Raw genomic sequence first — 23,164 nt, 5'->3', positions numbered from 1 at the left:
CATTCAGGTCCAACTCCTTGTGACACCAACAAGCCCTGGTCCGTCTCGTTCGATCCAGCATTCTCTCTATTTTATTGAGGGCAAGAAGATCATTGGTATGTTAGTAAGAGAGAAAGAGTTGACACAACAAAGTTTTGGGCATAAAAGCTTTGGAAATCAAAATTTGAAAATTATACATTTATCAAAACAAATTTGGAAATTAACCACCATTTGATGCAATTCACAGCATCAAAAAAGTTGAGACATTTTTTTCATCCTAAAGCTCAATATGACATTGTTCAAAAGTTGAACATAAGGGGATCCCCACGACTTGATTGATGCATTTACATGTGACCCCACGACCCTCTCTCTCTCTCTCTCTCTCTCTCTCTCTCTCTCTCTCTCTCTCTCTCTCTCTCTCTCTCTCTCATACCACATATCCCCTTCTGTATAGGTAAGTTAATCTCAACTATTTAACATAATCTATTGAATGACCAAAATAACAATTTTCAAGTGATCATGTACGTGCGAACAAATCTTTGAACTGACCAAACAAGCTAAGGTTTAGGCACATGACCCCACGTTGAACCTACCAACATTGTGCACATGATACATCATATATAATATATGTTACATAAGTACTTAGATTAATTTGGCCAAAAAAAAAAAGTACTTAGATTAATAAATATTTTTTTAATTGTGTAGATTAATTAATATTACGGTATTACCTCCGACATGCAATTATGTCCAAGCACGTGGGTCCCACTTTCAAAATGCATATTCTTGATTTCTTCCACCACCCCATCCTATAATGGTGGTATTCTTATGATTTGAGTAGCAATATTATTTGGATACAGCATTATTCGAATTAAAATTTTAAATAAGGTTAGAGAGGGTATAGATTCACTATGCACATGAACCCGAATATAATAGCTAAGAATGCCAATGCCATGACATGTCGGTCCTATGATTATTATTGACATTTGGAATTTTAAATTATTTGGTTAATCTGCGAGTTCATGATTGAAAGGTTTGCGACTGAGTTAACATCCCTAGATTGATTAATTAGTAACTTAGTATGTTGTTTTTACATGGAAAATAAAACTAGCAACTCAAATGAGTATTATTACTCATTTTAAATAATAAATATTGTATATATACTACGTACCATTGGCAGACCGATAAATTTTTCTTCGCAGGGCAATATAAGAGGAAGGATTTCATATAATTCTTTTTTATTAAGAGAAAAAACTCTGAAATATTCTTCATTGTCCTTGTTTTAACTTATTTCTAATATTTTATCAAGTATTTTGCCCCCATATTTAAGAAATATATTAAAGAAAAAGTTGGGATGTTAGAGAAGTGTAATATGTTTATCAAATTATAAGTGAGAGGGTAACTTCCCACACAATCCGAACTTTAATGAGTCTACTATTATATACCATGTTTCTAATAGAAATAAAACTTACACATGTAAAATATAGATTCACTTATATTATAAATGTGGTCGATATAACATACAAGAAATGTGGTACAAATTATTTTATTTAATTTAAATTAAATATTATGATTATATAGAGCCGTTTTAGGAGAACAAAGTGAGTTTTTATTTTTTGGTCAAAAGAGAAGCAAGTGAGTTAACAGCTTCAAACTCTAATTTTGATGTTAAGGGCATCAAAAATTTATAAATTTTAGTTATATATATTGTGTTAGGTCCAAATAATATATAAAAAAAATTAAAACTCTAATTCAAAGATATCACACATATTCATTAAACTCATAGTTTAACTATTTATTCACGTGAATGTAAATGAAAGATCAATAATCGCCGACCAACCCCCTCATGTTCAAATCAACATGCTTAAAATTTCATGGCCCCACTAGGTTTCAATATGAAAATTGGGATGTAATGGACCCTATGGTAATGGTTAGACCTTATAAGATTGAGTAAATGAGCTCTCTTGCTTTGAAGTTTGAACCATGAGACAGGCGCGTGTAGCGTGTTATTGGTGTGGCGCGTGGATTTAGTGAGTGTGGAGTATCCAATGATTGAAAGATGTGCGTGTTTGGCTGGGGAGAGACCGAGTGCCACGCACGAGTGCAATAATGGGACCACGTGGCAAAGCAAGGCATGCTGGTGCACGTGAAACCCTCTCGCACGTGGCAAAGCAAGGCATGGATATCTCAGCTTTTTCCTGGATGAGTTGCCAAAACTAGGCTTAAAAGGCTAAAGCCGAGCTTACCAATGTAAAGTCATGTCCCATTAATCACTGGATATGTGTCATAAATTAATAGTGAAGAGCCCATCCAAGTCTTAAACCAAGATAATGGGTGGTGTGGTTCTACCAATTTTCTAAATTTTACTATGAGCACTCGGATTTTAAATATTCTAAACACATTAATGGTTTATTTAGCGGTGTGTTTAGACTTTAGAAAACTTAAAAACGCTATCAAATAGTTAAAAACATTTCACTTGAGTTTGTCAAAAAAAAAAAAAAAAAAGCTTTTGGATTATAAAAGCACTTAGAAGTCCTTCCTAGCCTAGTGAAGCACATGGTAGGTGCTTCCTTAAGAAGCTTTTTCAAGTATATTTGCAAGAAGCACTTGATTTTTTTCAAAAAAGTTTATAAAAAATTATGATATCAAATTTTAATAATTTTTTGATATAGCATGAAGACTATATAATATTTTAATTGAACTACTAAATTTAAATGTAATTTTTTAGATTATGTCACAAATATGTTGGCCCCTTTAATTTGAGCTTTTTTCATTTAACATTTTTGTCCTTTGGCCCACATATAATGAGTGTTAGTTAAAATCTATAAGGTTTTGACAAAATTGCCCTTGAGACTTTTATATTATTTTGAAAATTTGCTAATGTAGTCTCAACTTCACATTTAGTTGTGACTGTACGACACTCACAACTTCAAATTTAGTTGTGACTTAATTGAACTTTTTTTAGATAAATTATACTACAATATACTAATATAGTATAAATAGAGGTCAAAACAATATTTTTACTCAAAATAATAAATAGTATAGTGGTGTGAGTTGTTTCTTTAATTTACCAATTAAGTTGTCATAACTTCAAATTTAGTTGTGACTTAATTGAATTTTTTTTAGATAAATTATACTACAATATACTAATATAGTATAAATAGAGGTCAAAACAATATTTTTACTCAAAATAATAAATAGTATAGTGGTGTGAGTTGTTTCTTTAATTTACCAATTAAGTTGTGACTAGATTGATTTTTTTTTAATACAATATAGTATAAATTAATGTAATATTTGTGATGTAATATTTTTTTTTTTTTATTGTAGTGACATGTGATGTAATATTTGTAAATTCTAATACCTTTTATTTTATTATTTTGTTTGACTTTTCAACTAGTATCTAACTTAAAATGTTATTTAATTTTGGTACCTAAACTAAAATGTTATTGAAATTTAGTAGTTAAAATCAATGGACCTAAAAATTTATGTGTTTTTAACAACTAGTGAAAACACTACTGAATAAAAGCGTTTCCTACAAAAGTACTCCCAAACAGCCCTAAATTTATTTATTTGTTTAAATGCATTAAAACAATATAATATTTTAGAAAAAAATTTAAGAAATAATAAGAGAGAGGAATGAAAGACCTAGTCTATGGTCATTTGGTTTAATAGATGACATCTAGTCTTTTTTTGTCAAAGTAGATATTAAGTTCAAATCTCTCTTTATCAAAAATAAAAATAAAAGATCGGTGATCATATCCACCATATTATTAGAGTTAATTACACTTACACCTCCTGAGGTTTATCTTCTTTTCATATACACCTCCTGAGGTTTCAACAATTACACATACACCCTCTGAGGTTTCAAAACTGTTGCATATAATCCCCTATAGTGAGACGCAAATGGTGAGAAATTATGCAAAATGACATGTTAAGGGCTTAAATGACCTAATAAGATTACTCAAGGTGTAAGGTCCAACCTCAATACAAATATTTATTTTTGTTTATTTATTTTTTTTCTCTTGTAGGAGATTATATGCAATAGTTTTAAACAATCAGGAGGTATATGTGTAATTGTTGAAACCCCATGGTGTGTGTGAAAAGACGATAAACCTCAGGGGGTGTAAGTATAATTAACTCCATATTATTATGATCAAAACATCTATGAATGAATTGGCTCAATTTATAAATGGACCAACTTGATTAGTCAAGATTTTAATCAATTTAGATGGGCATACCTAATGAGTATTTATGGCCATGTTAGTTACCTAGTTCATCTAATGTTGACTAATACTTGGTCAACATTAAGTACAATGTACTGTACTATCTATTCATGAAACCAATCTCTTTTATGATGCAGCATAAACAAGATAAAATTTGAACTCAAGATGCTGGATGGTTAGGATTATTTATGGAGTTTGAAGTTTTAGTTCTTGCAGGAAGAGAACTTTTTAGTTTTGCAATGTAAATGTTTATATTTCTTATGTTTTGAACATGCTTCTCACGTATGGTAGGACTTAGACTAATTGGGTGACTTGAGATCTTAACACATGGATTTGTCCACTACAATACTATATTGAATATTTATTATAAAAGTTTAATGTCTTAGTTTACTGAGTAAAAAGATTCAATAAGTATTTATGTTCGTATTAATTACATTAAAAGAAATTGAATCCTTAACATATTTTAATCTTAATCTATCTTTTCAGCTTCTCTCATCTTTGATTTAAAAACTTAACATATTTAATGTGAGAGCAATGCTAAATTACTAAGCAGTTTTTAACATTCCATCATTAATAAATAAATTTAATATTTCTAGCATTATTGATTCCGTTTACCTTGTCTTTGAGACTTTGACTTACCAATGCTACATGAAAAGTGTGATTTATTAACATTAAATTTGCCTTGAATTTCAAAGACCATTTATATGTTTCCCACCTTCCCCTCCAAAACCCTTGAATATTATGAAGCAGTTTTCCTTAACAACCTAAAATGCCAACGGATCGCCCCCAACCCAACTCGGTAACCTACACTTTCAATATCGGTTTCTCCCTGACCAACCAAAAAAATTAAAAAATTATAATAATAATAATAATTTCTTTGAGTAAACATCACGCGCTTAACTCGATACAGCTCTGGGCCCGTGTGATGGCAGTCACGTGACATGAGTCTCATCATGATCCGATGATTTTTAGCGCGTGTAGGACACTGCGTGGCTATTTAAAAATTACAATATCTTCGGGTCAAATGTCAACCATCGACAAAGTTGCTTCATTAATCTCTATCTAGTCCAGCCAAGAAATTATAAGATGCAAAATTAAAATTTTTTTTAAGAGTTTTAACTAAATATTAAAAATTTATTTTAGGAGTAAAATCTAGCAATTTCATGCTAACAGTTTTTTTTAATTTTAACTACTAATATTTTCAGGTGTTAAGTAAAAATATTATTTCATGAATTAAACTATTAGTGTATAACATGTCACAACTTTTTAATTAATAATAGTTACAACTTTTTGACTGACTCACATTTATAACTTAATTTTTTTGTTCTTTCTAGTAATTTTATCATGGTTTAAGATTCAGACTTAGTTTATAGGTTATTTTAATCTTTTAAAGTCTAAATCTTAAATCTTAAACTCTTATACTATATGAAATTATTGTTGTAATTTTTTAACAATCACAACTTTATACCAAACTAACATAATAGAAAAATTGGTAAACCGTCAATCAATTGATAATAAACAAAATCACATATCGTACTAGATTCGTAGCCTTATCTAAAAGATTTTGCTCTATCTCTCAAGCACAAATAATTAGTCACTTACTATTTTACTGAAAAATTATTATCGTGTACAGTGTAATCATAATTATCTTTTTTTTTTAAATCGAAAAATAACGTTTTTTATTTCCTTAACTTTAAGACTTTTAAGTCTTTAACTTACAAAACTCTCATTTTTCAGACCCAAAAAAAAACCCTCTTTTTTAACTGCTGATAAAAGAAAAAAAAAAAAAAGCTTTCCTTTTAACTACAGTTAAACTTAACCCTAAATCAGGGTAAGTAAGCCTAGCAGAAAAGCTAAGCCTATAGAGCCATCATATCACTATCACTGTACAGCCCATTAGCCCAATGGGCAATAGCTCTCTCTCTGTCTGCTCTGATACAAGTCATAATTAACTCTATATCCTCCCTGTGTCTCTCTCTCTCTATATTTTCTCTCTCTGTATCTACATATAGTCCCATCATCCTTTTACTGTACTGCAAAAAGCAAAAGAAAAGGCTGAGACATAACCTCCTGCTGCAAAGCCCAGCCATTTTCTACCCTTCTTTCCATTTTGCTTTCCTAGAATCCAAACAGTAGAAAAATCAGAACAATACCCAGATACGAGAACAAGGGAAGGGAGAGACAGAGAGTCTTGACTGCTTAACTTTTCTATTTTCTGGGAGCTGGGTCTTTGTCCTCTTTGGGTGTTTGGTAGGAGGGAAAGAGAAAATGGGTGAGAAAAATGATGGGTTGGGCTTGAGTTTGAGCTTGGGATGTGGAGCCAATGAGTCTCCTTTGCACTTGAATCCCCAGCAGAAGCCTTCAACCACTATGCACAATCACCACCTCAAGACTTCTTGGAATGAAATCTTTCAATCCTCTGGTAATTGTTTTTCTCTTCCCCTTTTTTGATTTTTCTGTCAGATTTCTAGGCTATCAAAACCTTACCATTCACATTTTCCTTGAATCTTTTTGGGTTTGTTTTTTCAAAATCTGAAATCTAAAGGGGAAATTTATCTCCATCAGATCTATCATCTTTAACGCATTCTATCTGACACTTCGAATTGGTGAACTGATTGCCAATTTCATAGAAGCTCACAACCCAAAAATTTTAACTTCTGAAAATGACCACAATGATATCCTTATTTACAAAGTTGCCATTTCTGTTTTCAAATGCTTAACAGATAGGAACCCCGATACGAGGTCGTTTCTGCGAGGAATTGACGTGAACCAGGCGTTAGCGGCGGATTTCGAAGACGAAAATGGGGTTTCGTCGCCGAACAGCACGGTGTCGAGCATAAGTGGGAAGCGGAGCGAGAGGGAGCCAATTGGCGATGAGAATGAGGCTGAGAGGACATCGTGCTCCCGCGGAAGCGATGATGAAGATGGCAATGGCGGCGGCGACATGTCCAGGAAGAAGCTCAGGCTCTCAAGGGAGCAGTCTATGCTGCTGGAGGAGACGTTCAAGGAGCACAACACTCTGAATCCGGTTAGTCCTATTTGGTTGATTTGATAAGGGCATTTTGGTCTTTTCAACTTGGTTGCTCTGTTTTTCACTCTTTAGTGGCATTTCTGTTATTTTGCTGGTGGGACAAGGGTGGTTTGGTTACCTTGGGTATTTATTTATTTTTTTGGGTTCAGAAGCAAAAGCTGGAATTGGCAAAGCAATTGAACCTGAGACCAAGACAAGTGGAGGTGTGGTTTCAGAACAGGAGGGCAAGGTGAGAAGTTTTCTTCATTGAAAAGGGTATTATTGGGAATTTAGAGGTTTTTTTTATATGGATGGAACTGTCTTTTGAACTGTTATTTTTCTTGTTGCTTTTGTAGAATACCAATTGCTTTCACAATTCTCATGTGTTGGCATTCAATGAGATGAGTCCAAATCTGGTGTTTCCCATAAATAATATTCTTTAAACTTCTTGTTCCATGTAATAAATGTTTCTTTCATAATAACTGTCCACCAACTTTATTGTTCTTTTGGGCCTTTCAAGGTGTGCCTCTGCCATTTTATGAATATAAAAAATGATAAAGATATACCCTTGATTTAAATTGAAGGTAGGGAGGTTCAAAGAATGTGATTGTTTTAGAATAGGAAGATTATGTAATTGGTTTATAATGCTCTATGCTATTTTTTGAAGTCCTTTTCTAATTGACAAACAGAGCTGAGCTCCTATATTTGTTTGTGTGCATATGATTATTCATGCATTCATTTACATGCATAATTTATTTCTTTATATGCATATGTGCCTTGAAGGTGTGCAAAGACTCAATGGTTAAGTGAATAATTAAATGCAGGACTAAGTTAAAGCAAACAGAGGTGGATTGTGAGTACCTAAAGAGGTGCTGTGAGAACCTAACAGAAGAGAACAGGAGGTTGCAGAAGGAAGTGCAAGAGCTTAGAGCACTCAAGCTTTCACCACAGCTCTACATGCACATGAGCCCTCCCACAACCCTCACCATGTGCCCTTCATGTGAGCGTGTGGCTGTCTCATCCTCATCATCCTCTTCTGCTGCTGCTTCCACCACGGTTCCTCCAACTGGCCCAACTCGCCAGCCAGGCCCGCCCAATATCCAACGGCCCATTCCCTTTAGCCCGTGGGCCACATTGCCGGTCCAACAACATCGACCAGTTGATGCCCCTGCATCTGGATTGTGATTTCTAGTTGGAAGTAGGGGCATTATGGGAAAGCTGATGATTTAGACAAAGGCATTTGGAGGAAATGGAAGGGAATTGGTACATGATATGGTGGTGGACCCGGTAGTTGTTAGGATGTGATTTTGTTAGATGAAGCCCCCATCTCTTTCAAATTTTGGGCTTCTACTAATTGTTATAGCAAAAGTTATGAAAGTGAAGTTGGTGGCCAAGCGAAAAAGAAGTTATTTATAATAAATGGGAAGTAGTAGTAGGATATTTTCAATGGTAACTGGAGAATCTGAATAGTGGTTATTCACAGTATGACACTTAGTCAACTGTTACTTATTTCTTCACCTCATCAGCATTTTTAGTTTGTTACATAATTACATTACATATAAGGTGGAAGATTTATAACTTTTTTTTTTTTTTGAAAAATGATACAAACCCCATCAAGAGAAATGACCATATTTTAAGAGGGTTGTTATATGAACACCCTCTTTTCTCTTGCTACACATCTCTCGCTATCAATTTGTGAAATTACAAGTTTATCCTAATACTAAAATACCATAGAAAAAATAACCACCCAAGACTCGATCTCAGAGCACCCTTGCCTCTTGCCATCTTGTTGTTGCAGGCATTCGGACCCACACTGGTGGCGGCTCTTCTCCCCTCTCTTTCTCTTCCCTCCTTCCACGTTGGTGGTGTGGGTCCAACAATCGGCGGCAAAGGAGGTGACTGCAGGATGGTGGGAGGTAGGGGTGGGGCCGTGGGGGTTGGGATCGGGTGGTTGCTGTTCTGATTTTTTCTTTTCAGGTTTTTTTTTAGTGAGGATATCTTTAAAATGTAGGGGGTGTGTAGTGAGAAATTGTGAAAAAATTAAAGTGAAAATAGTGTGTAGTAAGGGATATGAGGTGAGAATGAAAAGAATGTGTGCATATAGCAGCCATTTTTTAAAAATTTATAAATGTAACCAACATTTTGGCTGAACTGACCAAAATACAATTAAAAGAAAACCAAAATGCAATTAAAAGAAAAATAAAAGTTCAGTCCATTTTACAGATGAGAAGTGGAGTACATTTTGCAGAAAAGGAGTTGAATGCATAAATTTACCTGAGGTTTAGTTTTCGCTGAACACTTTCTCCATTAGTCTATTGTGAGTAAAACGTTGAGATCAACTTAAAAGACATTTGTTAATTTCGAAATTAGTCTCCAACAACCATTATATAGCATTTAAGGAAGACTAGTTTATCAAATTTTGATTTTACTCCAGTTTCTCTAATTAAAAATAGAAAGAAGTTTAATGAAGGTTGTAGAGATTTCTCATATTAGTGGTTATGATTTTATTGGAAGCCAATACAATTGGGGCAAAAAAATAAGGTTAAAGGAAAGAAAGGGGAGACGGCAGAAAGACCTGAGGTCCTAACAGAATCAAGCACGCCTGCAAGGACAAGTGAAACAAGGGATTTGTCCGAAACTCATACAAACAAGAAACAAGGGATTTGATATTGCATCACAAAAGCTTCTAAAGCAGAGAAATCAGCAAGGTACAAAAGATTCTAGACAATAATTTTTGTAAAGTTTCAATAATTAGAGGACACTGCTTGCTGTAGCTTTCAGTACATGTATCAATTCTTGAAATAGAATCTTTTTTTATCACAAGGAGTGACAAATCAAACTGTATTCACAGTGTCTGCAAGAGAACGAAGTATGCATCCCAAACCAGCTCTCTCGGTCAATTTTTCATGAATCCGAAGGCACTGGTCGCAAGTGGGGCGATCTCCGGTAGACAGGCCTCTATACAAGTACCTTCAATGATGGAAATCCCCAAATTGTAAAATGTCCCAAACATCATTATATACTGAAGAGGGGGAAAAGAAAAGTAGGAGACCATTTATTCTTGGAAAAAGGAAGAGTAATAAAGAAAAAAAAAACAGAGAATAACAGCAAGAAATTGGAAACATGTCTACAAAACAATTGATACACCTACAATCTTCTAAAACTTTGGGAAAGAACCCTTGCTTACATGACCCAAAACCATACATATAAGAAACGGTCTAATGAATAAGAAATAGGACAAACCTAAAAAGGTTTCATATATATATGAACTATACTAACACATAAACTACATTTTGCAGTGCCTTTAGATCTTTTACTTTCTAATAGACATTCTGGAGCCAATACTATGATCACCCAAGAACGTGACCATTTGTTTCATGATAAATGTCAGTCTCAGACTCTCGACATTAAGATGGTGTCAAATGCAGACAGAAATATGCATGTTAAGTGCCAGGAAAGAGCATAAGGATCAGGCCTTGCAAGGGTGCAATGCTGTTACAGACTTACAAGGGAACCCTGGCCTTTATTTCCCACAAATCTCATTCGCTAATTACACAAGTTAGATTCCTTAGAGATATGAAATACTTGGATGCCATGTTTGATTCAAATCAATCCCTCTAAGAGCCATAAGAACAAGCACGAGTCTACGTCATAGGAATACCTATAAGGAAACTGAACAGCTACCATCAAGATAAAACTTGCTTATAACCAACACCATCTAAAAATATGTCGATGTAGAACACACACAAGAAGAGCCAATGCCATGATCCCCAATTTCATGCCACCCTACCCAATCAAATCAAGTTCATTTCTATAGCTCAAGATGCTTTGTTTCTCCCTGTGGGAAAATTCTTAACCAGTCTAGCTGAAACTACTGTAGCATACTCATTATGAGTACTCCGTAAAGAATTGAATTGAATTGAATTGCATGCATTAACATGAGGTAGTCATTGTATAAAACTAATACCAACTACTAACAACATTGTCCTGTACTAAATATACACAGAAAACAATGAATCACCAACTTTTAACAAAACACAATTCAGCATTTTCAACAAAAATTTCAATTCAACAAATTATAGCAAAAAAAAAAAGAAAAGGAAGCAATATCAGATAGCATTCACAGGGTATACAATATTATAAAATGAAAATTGAAAAACAAATTAAAAAAGAAATTGGGAACTACTCACTTCATGAGAATATCATAATACTCAGGATCCAAAGAAGAAAACATTCCATCAACATCTTTTATAGCCATAATAGCTCTATGCACCATTATCCAATTTGCAGACTGCAAAACGCCAAAAATTCTCATCAGTTCCTCTTCATTTTCACACCAAACAGACTAACAGCAGTAATAATTTAAACAAGGGGAAACAATATGAAAAACAATTAAAGAATAAAAATTCTAAAAGTGCAATTCAAATTTTCTTTTCCTTCGTTAAGTTTTCTCGGCGACCAAGCAGTGGATAAGAAAAATAGAAAGACAAACCTTGCAGCGTTCGTCTCGGGTGTTTGGAGGAGAGCCTTCAAGAGCAGTTTTTAGAGCTTCGACTGGTTTGTACCTAGATGGAGACGAATTAAAACAGTTCAGTTTTGGGCTAATATCAAGGAAATGAGGGGCTTTAGTGAAAATTTAACAAAAGAAAACAGATTTTGAGTCTAACTGTTTGAGTAAGCTTTCGATCTTTCGAGATTTGTGTTCGATTCTGGTGATTATGGCCTCTGCATTATCTGCTTCTACAAATTCCTCTGTTCCTGCCATTTTCTCTCCCTTGTTTCTTTTCACTGGGATTTTCTCACCTGGAAATGAGAGGGAATTGGGGAAACATTTTCCCGAGAAAGTGATGCGCCTGGTGACCGAACGGTGTCGTTTAAAGTGATGGCGAAGCATTCCGCATATATTTGGGCTAGTGCTTGGGCCGGCCCAATGGTGTACGTTGGTATTCAGTAGTAGAGATTTTAATGGGCCTATTTGTTGTTTTTTACCGGATTCATATTAGCCCGTTTAATAATGGAAAAAATTTACAAACATGACACATACTTTAATGGTTGTTTCATTTCAGGACATTTATTTTCCTTTGTGTTAATTAAGGACACATACTTTCATTTTGTGTCAATTAAGGATCATATATTTTTTTTTTCAGTTTTTATCTCAACTTTGGCCCAACGTTGGACCCATCAAAACTCCACCAAATTCAGAAAAATTATACTGAGTTTAAAGATATGCATCTCATTTTTACAATCATATAGAGATCACTCAAATCAGATCTCTACAACTCTAGATAATCGGCCCCAAAGTAGGGTACCCGAAACTGTCCGATTTTCCAAATTTTTTTCCAGAGGTCCGATTAGACAGTTTCGGGTACCCTACTTTTGAGCCAATTATCTGGAGTTATAGATGTCCGATTTGAGTGATCTATATATGGTTGTAAAGAGCAGATACATAACTTTAAACCAAATATAAGTTTGCTAAATTTAGTGGAGTTTTAATAGGTCTAATATCGGGCCAAAGTTGAGATAAAACAGAGTCCTTAATTGACACAAAATAAAAGTATATGTCATTCATTAACACGAATCAAAATTAATGTCCTGAAATAAAATAATCATCAAAGTTTGTGTCATATTTGTAAATTTTTTCTTTTAATAATTATATCGTGCATTCGTGCTTGTGCCTGTTCCCATAATTGAGACCAAAGTTTGACACGACTAGCAGCCTACTATCCCATTTGTGCTTATGTTGTATCTTAAACGGGTTGGTTCGTGACCCATGTGCATTTCTCTTTTGATTTTTCTTTTTAGAATTTGAGATTTTTATTAAATTAAATCATGTTAACACACAACAAAATGAATGTGATATACCATATATGTGCATGTTCATGTATCTTGTATGAGTAATATGTTTTTATTTTTTCATGTACCAAAAAAAAATTTTATTTTTTCAAATGGCAAATTTGTTTGAGTAATATTAGAGCTACCAACTATCAACTTAACATTTTAAATTCTAACTCATATCATAATATTTTATTTGTTTATATCTGAGTCATTATATACCTTGTTTATTCTGCATAATTGTCATAAAATTGAAAAACAATTAGTACTTTTAGTATTATTGATGTTACGTTGTTATTTTTCTAATGAAAATATTGCATTGCTTAAGTTCTATAAATTTCCCTTAGGTGGCACCGTGGCAATGAGCTTTATGTTCCACTATGATTAGAAAAAAAAAAAAAAAAATTTATGATCCATAATTAACGGGGGTGCTTTCATTGAGACGCTGTCGTTTTGCGTCCTTTGGTAAATTGCTTTTGTCATCAGGCAAATGACCTCCAAGACCAAGGAGATAAGATGACCAAGTTCTATAGAATGTTGTAAAATCAAACAAAATACAGGGGTATTTTCGTCACTTGGACCAAACGGTCATAATGATTGACACTTTTTGAATTCTTGTCCCCTCCTCACACTTTTTCCACTCTCTCTCTGCCTCTCTTCCTTGGCTTCAAAGTCTTCCTTTCTTCACCTTCCCCATTTCACACATAATCCAAAGCTCCTCAGAAGCTCACCTGTTCATCAATGGAGGACTCAAGCCCTTACAGAAAACCCCATTTCCCATATTCAGAGCTGAACTCAGCAATTCAACGAAACCCCATTAGACAAGGTAAGTCCTATATGCACTTCCTCTTTAAAGCTCTCTTCCTTGTCCTCTTTATTATTGTTCTTCCACTGTTCCCTTCACAAGCTCCTGACTTTATCAACCACACCATGCTCACCAAGTTCTGGGAGCTTATTCACCTTCTTTTCATTGGCATTGCTGTGTCCTATGGCTTGTTTAGCAGAAGAAATGTTGAAATGGAAATTGAAAATCACACCAATATTGATAATTCAGAGTCTTATATGCCTAGAATGTTTCATGGTTCATCAATTTTTGAAGATAGGTATGAAAATCCATGTGAGTCTGATGAGAAAAAAGTGGTTGAGAGTTGGAATTCTCAGTACTTTGTAGGTAACCCTGTGACTGTGCCTTCTCATGAAAGCACTGCTGTTGATGCCCAATGCAAACCCAGTTTGTCAATTTATGAAGATGGTCTTGAAAATTCATGTGGGTATAAAGAGACAAATGTTACTCAAGCTTGGAATTCTCAGTACTTTCAGGGTGAATCAATGGTTTTCATAGCTCAACCAAACAATGCTCTTGATGAATGGGGTAGAACCAGGTCAATAGTTGATCATGAGCCATTAGGATTGCCCATTAGGAGTTTGAAATCCAGAGTACGAAACCAGGACAGTTCTGAATTTGTTAATAGGAGTGAGTCTGGTTCAGGTTCCAAGGCTTCGACTAATGGTGTTGATAAGAGTAGAAATGGGAAATTCGGTGATTTGGGTCCTGTAAATTTGGAAGAGAAATTCAATGAAGCTACTCCATCACCTTCCCCAATTCATCGGCGTTCGATTTCTGGAAGGAAGGAAATGGGAAAAATATTGAATGGTGCTACTCGTCCTTCACATTTCAGGCCACTCTCGGTTGATGAAACTCAATTTGAATCACTGAAAGCTCGGTCTTTCCGATCCACATTGTCTTTCTCTTCTCAAACTAGTTCCATGTCTTCTTCACCCGAAAAGGACTCTTGCTCACGCTCTATGTCTTCGGAGGCACTGAACGCAAATGCATTTAATTTGGGGAAAAGAAAGAAGAGTTGCCAAGGGTCTTCTCCTTCAGGCTTATCATCACCACCAAAACCAATGAATGAGAAAGTTTCAGTGAATGCATTGCATTCGCGGGGCTATAGTTTTGGTTCTTTCCATGAGGAGGATTTGAGGACAAGCTCAGAGAATTGCTTGAAGGAATTGAGTGGGAGTGGAAGTGAGGACAATACATTGGGTAACAAAGAGTTGGGCTTGAAGTCCAGTTCTTTGAGATCATCTGATATGAAACCTGCAAGCCTCACTAAATCTTCATCAAGGGGAAGATCAGTTAGAACAATCAGAGCTAGTGGACTGACCACCCATGACAAGGTTGAAAAGATGTGTGGTAATGGTGAAGCTTTATCTATGAGAAAAGATAGAATGCAAAATGGAGGACTTGGTGTTCAGGCAAATGAAACCAATAAGCAAGGTCTTGATAATCTCTTTGATATGCCAAAGCCAGCATTTTCCAAATATCAGAAGGAGCAGAAGCAAGGGTTCTCTGGCAATGTTGGTGTTGAGTCTGAAGAAGACTCGGAAAGTGAAGCCGAAAACTTTCAAGTAAGCTCAGAAGATGAAGATCATGAAGATGCTGCTGCTGCTGCATGTAACTCTGCCAATGTTGCAGGGCCAGACTGTGAAGTTGATAAGAAGGCTGGTGAGTTTATAGCCAAATTTAGAGAGCAGATTAGGCTTCAAAAAGTGGCATCAATTAACAGATCAAGAGGGCTAAGCATCAGCAGTAATTGCTTTAGGTGATCATATCATATCATCATATACCTATGATGCTTGACATTGTCACATTACCCTTTCTTTCATCTTGTTCTCTCTCTCAAATTATCTAGCTATTTACACTTTATACATTGGATGAGCATTCATTGTCTCTATATTATACCAGGCAGATCTTTGGCCTTTGGGAAGCATTGTCAATCAAACTATTTTTCTATGGATTCTGTTGCATTTTGGAAACACATTCTTCCAAATGATGCATTCAGTGGCTCTGCACTAGCATCCATTTTTCTTTAATTTGTCTTGACATTTGGAGAGGAGAAATTTTCCTTGGAGCAAAAGTGCGGCTATTGACTGACCATGCCCCGCTTACAATATAGTCCATTTTTAAGCTTTTTTTAAACATTTTATACCAATCTATGTATTCAAGTCCACTGTTGTAATTTTTTTTTCCTTTGAGGAATGGTTTTTTTTTTTTTTATTTGACCAAAACAAGAAGAATGAATGTTTTTTAGACATTTAATAATAGGTCCTTCCGCAATTCGGTTTGGGCTGCTTGTGGCCAGGGACTGTGGCTTTCAACAGGTGATGTTGTATTCGGATGCCCAGTTAGCAAATAGCAATCAAGGCTGTGTCAAGTGAGTTTCAGTCCTTATCTTCGGAAGGGTTGTTATTAGATGAGATTAAATTTCTTTATAGTAGTTTTCGTTCTCTGTAATAACTCTCGTGTCTGTAATCGTGCGGCGCACGAGCTTGCTTGGTTTGCACTCTCATGTTCGGATCCAAATTCGTGGGACAAGTATCCCACTTGGTTGGTCCATATAGTTGCAAATGATGTAGCAGATGCTTAATCTATGAATTGATTTCTCTTTCTCAAAAAAGAAAAAGAGGAATGCTATCCACATTCTCTATCTATATTTTACATGTTGAGGTACTATTTATTATTCTTATTTCACAGTGTATTTTTATAATCGGAACTGTTCATTTTTTAGATAATTATTTGAAAATTAATTCTATAAAAAATTAACTAAATCAAAAATCATTTGGTCATGTAATCGTTATTAAATAAACAAATGGTGAATCAAATTGTTATCAAAATCGTATGTTTATTTGATCACAATTACATAACCAAACGATTCTCGATTTAATTGATTTTTAACAAAGATGATTTTCATAATTAGTTCTAAATAATAAACGATTCCGATCATAAATTTACACTGCAAAATAAAAATAATAAATAAAAAGATGGGTGAAGAAGCTAAATTAAAAAGATAGATAACACTCCCCAAAAACAAATAATAATAGTTCCTTTCGCATACATTTATTTTACCTAAAACCTTCAGTCATATTTTTTGTAACAATAAATAGAAACCCAGTGGCAGTCAACCAATGTAAAGTGTCCCTGTAATGAGCTCAATGATAATTACACCACTATAGTCCGAGAAGCTCTAAATCCTAAATGGCTAAATCTTAACATTATTCCTCTCTGCTCTAAGTTTCTAACCTGATAAATCTTAAAAAAAAAAAAAAAATGTGGCCAATCAATTGGCCAAAGTCAAATCAATCGACATTGTAGCCTTTTTTATCCAGCAAATTACAGTTAGTTTTTTTGGTTACGCGGAAGGAATCAAACTATGGATTTTTGTTTAAAGCATAAATTCAATTGAGACACATAACAATATAAGCTATTTCAACGAGGTCCATAAACTTTTAAATATTTCAAATATGCACTCGATCTATTATTCAAATTGAAAAATGAATTTATGTTCATTGATTCGTTGAGAGATCAGTTAAATGATAACTTAGCTTTTGCTGACCAGGATTAGTTGGCAATGTGGCGCTACCTCAGCAAACATTTCTCGCCAAATGAGCGACACAGACTCACAATTTAATAATAATAGAGAGAGACAGAGAGAGAGTTTGTGAGCCCGTGTTAGGGGTTAGGTGGACCAGTATAAATGAACGACACCGGTCCACCTTACCCCTGACACGGGTCTACAAACTCATCATCTTTTTCTCGCTCGTTGAACACAAGTGAGGGATTTATATTCGAATTTGGGGGAAAACGTGATGTTTTTAGGAGACTAAATGGTCAGGAAAGCGTTCGACGAGTGAGAAAGAGGTGATGGGTGTGTGGGCTCGTGTCAAGTGGACATGTGTTGCTCATTTGGCGGGAAATGTATGCTGAGTTGGTGTCACGTCGCCAATTAATCCCTGTTAGCAAAAGCCAAGCTAACATTTAACTGATCTCTCAATAAATTGATGGACGAAATTTCATTTTTCAATTTACATAATAAATCAGGTGTATATTTGAAATATTTGAAAATTCATGGATCCTGTTGAAATAGCATATATAGTTATGTGTTTAAATTGAATTTATGTCTTTGTTTAATTACGGGCCGGTTACGGGCCTTACGGCTACTTTAAACTTTTGTTTAATTAAACAGTTTAAACTAGAAATTTTTAATTAAATAAATTAGAGTTTTTCTGTTCGCCTTAGATCCGCTCAATCTGGATATTACACCTTTCGATCGAATTGGGCCTAAGCTGAGCTGAGCTCAACAAAAGTAAGATCGGTCTGGGTCAGCTTGGCCCAATTTCACAGCCAGCCTTCAAGGCAGTTCATGATATTACAAGAAGCAAAAAGGACTTAGAAGATATTTGGCTCTTGCCAGCAAACTGAAAAGATAACATCAGCCTATAACTGCAAACGGTTTCTTTCTCTTTGTGTGTTGGGTCTCTCTCTTTGGCTAACTTCACATATGCCGGAAGCTTAAAACCCCAGAGACGCCATGCTGATGATTTCCTCATCACTCTCTTGTAAACCCTGTAATCTCTCTCTCTCTCTCTCTCTAGTATATATGTATTTATGCATGTATGGATGTATTTCGAGTAGGATACTGTTAGTGGCTTGAAATTTGATTTTGAGTATAACCCAGAAGTGTAAAATTCTCAAAACAGTGGCTTTTTTATGTTTCTTGGCAATTTTTTTTTTGGTATTCCAGCTTTTTAGCTTATGAGAACATAAGACCCAGAAATTTGTTATGAAAATTGGTTATATCGGAAAATACTTCAAGTGTATACCATCCATACTATATAGCAACATTTTCTGAGGTTTCACTTTCCAGGATAACGTGCGGAGCTGAGCTGCAATTGACTTTCTCACCCTCCTGTTTTTCACATTCACAGTCATTCTTGACATCTAAGAAGATATTTTGCATCAAAGTGGGTTCTATATCATGGAAATTTTTTTAATCTTTGACTAGTCTCATGGTCATTCAATCCTTTATTAGGGAGTAAGTCAACAATGTATATAAAGCTAACACACTCACGTCCAACCTCATCCTACATAGAGTTAATAGGTAACTAGGAAATGGGAAATGGAGATGAGAAGTTTAAACTTAGGACTTGTAGAAACCAAAGTTTTGATACCATGCTATACTACCATTGTGGCCCCCGAAGTTTTACCTTTCAGGAAATGAGTCAACAATGTATATCAAGCTAACACATTCCTCACGTGCATCTTCATTCTGCAAGTTGAATGGTTAACGAAGAAATATTTACCTTTGAATTTCTTACCTATGAAGCTTGGTTCTTGTTTCTTTTAGAATTATATATCATCTACATTTTTTTAAGTAAATATCTTTCATCTTAGCATGCCATTACTTCCTCTGCTGTTCTCAAGCGATTGCAGAAATACCTGCTGTTGTTCCATTTGCTCGCAAGACAAAATGAACGATAATAGGAAACTTACTGGATTTTTACAACATTTGGGTTTGACATAATGCTTTGAGATTATAAAATTTTGTTTTTCTTATCAGCAGCCAAACCAATAAGCATAATTATATTTTACCGACCTTTCTTGTCAATATATTTTTTCTACACTCACTGACAAACAGAATTCTTCCAGCATCTTCCACTCTAAGGATTTATTTTAATCAGAATAAACAAATACTGCAATGCTGCTCAAGTCACAACTTGAGACATCACAGGTTAGAGTATGATTATTTGGTTAACAAATTTTAATTAGTTTTTACCTACCTCGCCTGGTTTTGTTGAAAAAATAAATTCTGTAACTTATGCTAATTTTTTTATTTGCATGTCCAGGGCAGAGAGTGGTGGTACATCACACGATAGAGAGAATTTGAACCGGAGGCTTATCCTATTCCTTTCAGTCACAACAACTAGCTTGTTTCCAACTTTATCTTCTTCTGGAAAGACAAAGATTAAAAGTCCATTTGATGAAAGACGCTTGTTGGAACAAAACAAGCGGATACAGAAAGAAAATAATGCACCTGAAGACTTTCCAACTTTCATTAGAGAAGGTTTGTATCACTATTGCCCACCAGCTATGTCAAATTCTTTGTTGTTTCTCTTCTGCAGATGTCTGTGGGATCAATATTCATTATAAACATGAGAAATCAGGTTTTCAGGTTCAGGTAGTAACACCAGAGAACTACACAAAATGTGACTCGGGACTTATATATCGGGATTTTGCAGTTGGTGAAGGTGAATGCCCAAAGGCTGGTCAGCAGGTTTTTCATTCATTTTCATTAAAATATATGGTTTTCTTTTCTGACCTATATCAGTTGAAGTAACATCCAAGATTTTGGGATGTTATCCAGAAAATTTACCTAGAAAAAGAAAAAGATAGTTCCTCAGATGTTAACTTTGGGTTTTTAAATAAAAAATGCCATTAAAACATGCAAATTACCTTAGATTTAAAAGCATAATGTCGAATTAAGTGAACAGTCGTAATGACAAAATAGTTGTACTAAATTCTTCTTACCATGGCCTACTCTGATTCAAGATACTTTGTAGGTGATGTTCCACTATGTTGGCTACAACGAGTCAGGCCGTCGTATTGACAGCAGCTACATGCAGGGTTCTCCTGCCAGAATCCGCATGGGCACTAATGCATTGGTCCCAGGTTCGAAGTGAAATCAATTCTAGAGTTCATTTAGTCTTGTGTGCTTTCTATGTAAATTATATGATAGCATACATCTGCTTAGCCCTGGCCCCTCTTCCCCACCCCCAAAAACAAAAGGGGGAAGGGGGGAGAGGAGGAAACATAAATAGTAGTTGAAGTTTCTAAAATAAGAAGTACTACAGGATTTGAAGAAGGAATTCGTGACATGAAACCTGGGGGGAAAAGAAGAATAATCATTCCACCAGAACTTGGACCACCGGTCAGTTACTCAAATCTCTAATTTCCTTACAAGTTACTGTAAGCTGCCAGAATTCCATATGCATATGCATATCTTTTTGTTCCTGTTTCGATGTTATGGTTCATTGGTCTCAATTACAAATAAGAGAAATACTAAGCATGTTAGGGCATTCTAATATACTATATAAAATGTTGCAATAAGTAGCCTTCTACTAGTACTTTGTGTACTTCTGTCACTTTTCTTCCGAGGTAATTTACCTCACCTGAGATGAATTTGACATGTCTTAGGAGGAAAAATTTAGTATAAGTATGATCAAGAGTTGTGATTTTGATTGTGATTGTTTCCGTTTCCTTCAATTTGGAGGCATTCTTCTGTACGGTGATAATTTAGTTATTAAGGTTGTAACCAATTCATTGAATTCTTAATTATCTTATTTCTATTTAATTTTGATTTGATATGTTGCAAAATGTGGAATCCCTAAAGCTAACTTTCTTGCTATGGTCATTCAACCCTATGGGTATTGATGGCATCTCAAGACTTGAGAATGGGAAGATACAGTTTTCAACAAAATTTCATTGTTTGTATTGCAGGCAGCTAGGGTCCTGAGATGTAAAACTATGATGAAATAAGTTTATTCTTTGATGAAGAAATTGCATTTTTTATGCTTTCTTCTTCCCCAGCCTCTTCTCTGGATCCTGATAAAATGTTCCACTAAGGCCGCATACGACATGCAGGATTGGATTGGATTATTACTTAGATTAGAATAAGACTGGATAGGCTAATCAACAGGCCCTAAAATTCTTGTCATCCCGAACTAACATGAGCATATTAGAATTAGTTAATCTTACTATGTCTGTTGGAGTGAGATGCAGAGTAGTACTGATGTTTTTGTTGCAGGAACTAGTACTACTATACATGATTTATGGATGTGAATCATGTGCATTTGTACTGGTCGTACATCTATATTAGGTATTAATTTAACTTGATTGATAAAATACAGGTTGGACCTTCCACCTTTTTCAGCTCAAAACAGTTTGAAGTTTTTGATGTGGAACTGCTGAGCATTCAAGACTGTCAAAGGAGGACTGTCCTAGCTTTTTACTCTGATTTTGTATGCGAATAAATGATGAGGCAACATTTTGCTCATTTGGGTATCTGGACACATCTCCACTCTTTGAAATGGAATGGAGACAGAAGAGTTCTTATGTAGAATGAATTTCGATTTTGGCCACAGAATCAGTGACTGCTACTGTAATTGAAAAAAATAATACTATGTAACTAAAATTGATTAATAATAGTTCTGGTATTACCAATTCTCTGGTGAAGATTGTGTTCACAATTTGATTTATCATACATGTAAAGTTTTTGAATATTAGTATTATTACTTCCACTTGTTTAGACTCTCTCCCTCTCCCCCAGCCAGACAATTTACCTATCAAAAATTATTATTTGGAGTATAGTTACAATAACCATTTATATACATTGTTTTTTACACTAATCCCATTTTCTCATCTCTCTAGAAATATTTTAGCTGCAATTTTGTTTCTTTTAAAAAATCACAGAGGAATCACTTGAAACGATACTAAGAAACCTCGGTTTGCTGTGGAAGCCCATCTTCCATGGAAACTTAACAATGGGGACATTGCCAAATCGCAACACACCCAACAGGAAGCACCAGTGATGCCACCCCGATATGGGAGCGGCTCCAGGTGTTGCCATGGTAGTTTTTGTTTTTTGTTTTTTGTTCTTTTAGGATTAGGTTATGGTTGGGGGTAGAGGAAGGGGAAAGTGAAAAGGTGGGGATGAAAAAAGAAAAATAGGGGTGGCAATAGGGATTTTAATTGCAAGAGAGACACAATGAATGCCGCAATGCTGTTAAAGAATACAAGCTATGCCAGACTTGTCAGTGCACGTCAACAAAGCAAAAACCTTCAGAATGAAACTTATCGTAGAAACTGATAATTTCCTTTTGGTCTTGCGTAAGTACATGGTGGAATCTGGTATCCTAAAAAATTTCCATAAGATTGGACTATACTGAAGCAAAAGACTTCTAACTGTGATATCTGAAATTTCTAGGTGCGGATCATACTAGGCTTGAGCAAGAGGCTAAAGAAACCCAAGTTGCTACAAAGAATCCATAGAAAGACCCAACTTTTAACCATTCAAAGGCGCAATATGGCTCAGGTAGGCTTTGGACTTTCAGTTGAGGGCCCTTCCGGCTTCGGACTTTCAGTCGAGGGCCCTTCCGTTGTTGCTGCAGCAGACTTGGACCTGGAACTGGAAGAGAAAGTATGGTTATCACAAGCAAACCAATGTTTACATGGAAAAGAGGAATGAGCGTTGGGTCAACAAGAGAAGGTCGAGATCTAGCATTC

The 23,164-nt window shown here is 35.1% G+C and overlaps 4 protein-coding genes across 5 annotated transcripts; 3 read left to right on the top strand and 1 right to left on the bottom strand.

Annotated features, from left to right (window-relative positions):
• The first annotated feature begins 6,258 nt into the window (after window positions 1-6,258).
• HAT3 (homeobox-leucine zipper protein 3) lies at window positions 6,259-8,657 on the top strand. The gene is made up of 4 exons (XM_086236491.1): window positions 6,259-6,621; window positions 6,923-7,227; window positions 7,380-7,459; window positions 8,034-8,657. Exons 1-4 carry the CDS (start codon window positions 6,468-6,470, stop codon window positions 8,392-8,394), a joined length of 900 nt encoding a protein of 299 aa, XP_086092617.1. The 5' UTR covers window positions 6,259-6,467; the 3' UTR covers window positions 8,395-8,657.
• Window positions 8,658-9,851: 1,194 nt separating this feature from the next.
• Window positions 9,852-12,057, bottom strand: LOC147290950 (actin-related protein 2/3 complex subunit 5A). Its single transcript, XM_086236496.1, has 4 exons — window positions 11,877-12,057; window positions 11,702-11,774; window positions 11,400-11,500; window positions 9,852-10,179 (listed from the first exon to the last, which is right to left on the bottom strand). Exons 1-4 carry the CDS (start codon window positions 11,972-11,974, stop codon window positions 10,044-10,046), a joined length of 408 nt encoding a protein of 135 aa, XP_086092622.1. The 5' UTR covers window positions 11,975-12,057; the 3' UTR covers window positions 9,852-10,043.
• Window positions 12,058-13,782: 1,725 nt separating this feature from the next.
• Window positions 13,783-15,923, top strand: LOC147290949 (cotton fiber protein). The gene has a single exon (XM_086236482.1). It carries the CDS (start codon window positions 13,783-13,785, stop codon window positions 15,649-15,651), a length of 1,869 nt encoding a protein of 622 aa, XP_086092608.1. The 3' UTR covers window positions 15,652-15,923.
• Window positions 15,924-18,270: 2,347 nt separating this feature from the next.
• On the top strand, window positions 18,271-22,114 carry LOC147290948 (FKBP-like peptidyl-prolyl cis-trans isomerase family protein). Of its 2 annotated transcripts, none has more exons than XM_086236494.1 (7): window positions 18,271-18,441; window positions 19,532-19,613; window positions 19,729-19,946; window positions 20,047-20,156; window positions 20,443-20,551; window positions 20,734-20,810; window positions 21,790-22,114. In XM_086236494.1, the coding sequence occupies exons 1-7, from the start codon at window positions 18,414-18,416 to the stop codon at window positions 21,910-21,912; spliced, it is 747 nt and encodes a 248-aa protein (XP_086092620.1). In that variant the 5' UTR covers window positions 18,271-18,413; the 3' UTR covers window positions 21,913-22,114. The 2 variants fall into 2 exon arrangements, with proteins under 2 accessions (XP_086092620.1, XP_086092619.1); XM_086236493.1 differs by having other exon boundaries at window positions 18,276-18,450.
• Window positions 22,115-23,164: the final 1,050 nt, after the last annotated feature.

Source organism: Dryas octopetala, chromosome 3 (assembly GCF_963921425.1).
Source record: "Dryas octopetala chromosome 3, drDryOcto1.1, whole genome shotgun sequence".
NCBI lineage: Eukaryota > Viridiplantae > Streptophyta > Magnoliopsida > Rosales > Rosaceae > Dryas > Dryas octopetala.
Note: the sequence above shows the minus strand (reverse complement) of the source record. Positions and strands in the feature narration are given on the sequence as shown.

Excerpts from the sequence above, each read along its gene's own strand:
- HAT3 (XM_086236491.1), top strand. The coding sequence starts at position 6,468 with ATGGGTGAGAAAAATGATGGGTTGGGCTTGAGTTTGAGCTTGGGATGT. Across the intron at positions 7,228-7,379 it reads AGCACAACACTCTGAATCCG|AAGCAAAAGCTGGAATTGGC; the intron begins GTTAGTCCTATT and ends TTTTGGGTTCAG. Across the intron at positions 7,460-8,033 it reads TTTCAGAACAGGAGGGCAAG|GACTAAGTTAAAGCAAACAG; the intron begins GTGAGAAGTTTT and ends AATTAAATGCAG.
- LOC147290950 (XM_086236496.1), bottom strand. The coding sequence starts at position 11,974 with ATGGCAGGAACAGAGGAATTTGTAGAAGCAGATAATGCAGAGGCCATA. Across the intron at positions 11,775-11,876 it reads ATCGAAAGCTTACTCAAACA|GTACAAACCAGTCGAAGCTC; the intron begins GTTAGACTCAAA and ends GTCTCCATCTAG. Across the intron at positions 10,180-11,399 it reads TATTATGATATTCTCATGAA|GTACTTGTATAGAGGCCTGT; the intron begins GTGAGTAGTTCC and ends CCATCATTGAAG.
- LOC147290949 (XM_086236482.1), top strand. The coding sequence starts at position 13,783 with ATGGAGGACTCAAGCCCTTACAGAAAACCCCATTTCCCATATTCAGAG.
- LOC147290948 (XM_086236493.1), top strand. The coding sequence starts at position 18,414 with ATGCTGATGATTTCCTCATCACTCTCTTGTAAACCCT. Across the intron at positions 19,614-19,728 it reads CACAACTTGAGACATCACAG|GGCAGAGAGTGGTGGTACAT; the intron begins GTTAGAGTATGA and ends TTGCATGTCCAG. Across the intron at positions 20,811-21,789 it reads CACCAGAACTTGGACCACCG|GTTGGACCTTCCACCTTTTT; the intron begins GTCAGTTACTCA and ends GATAAAATACAG.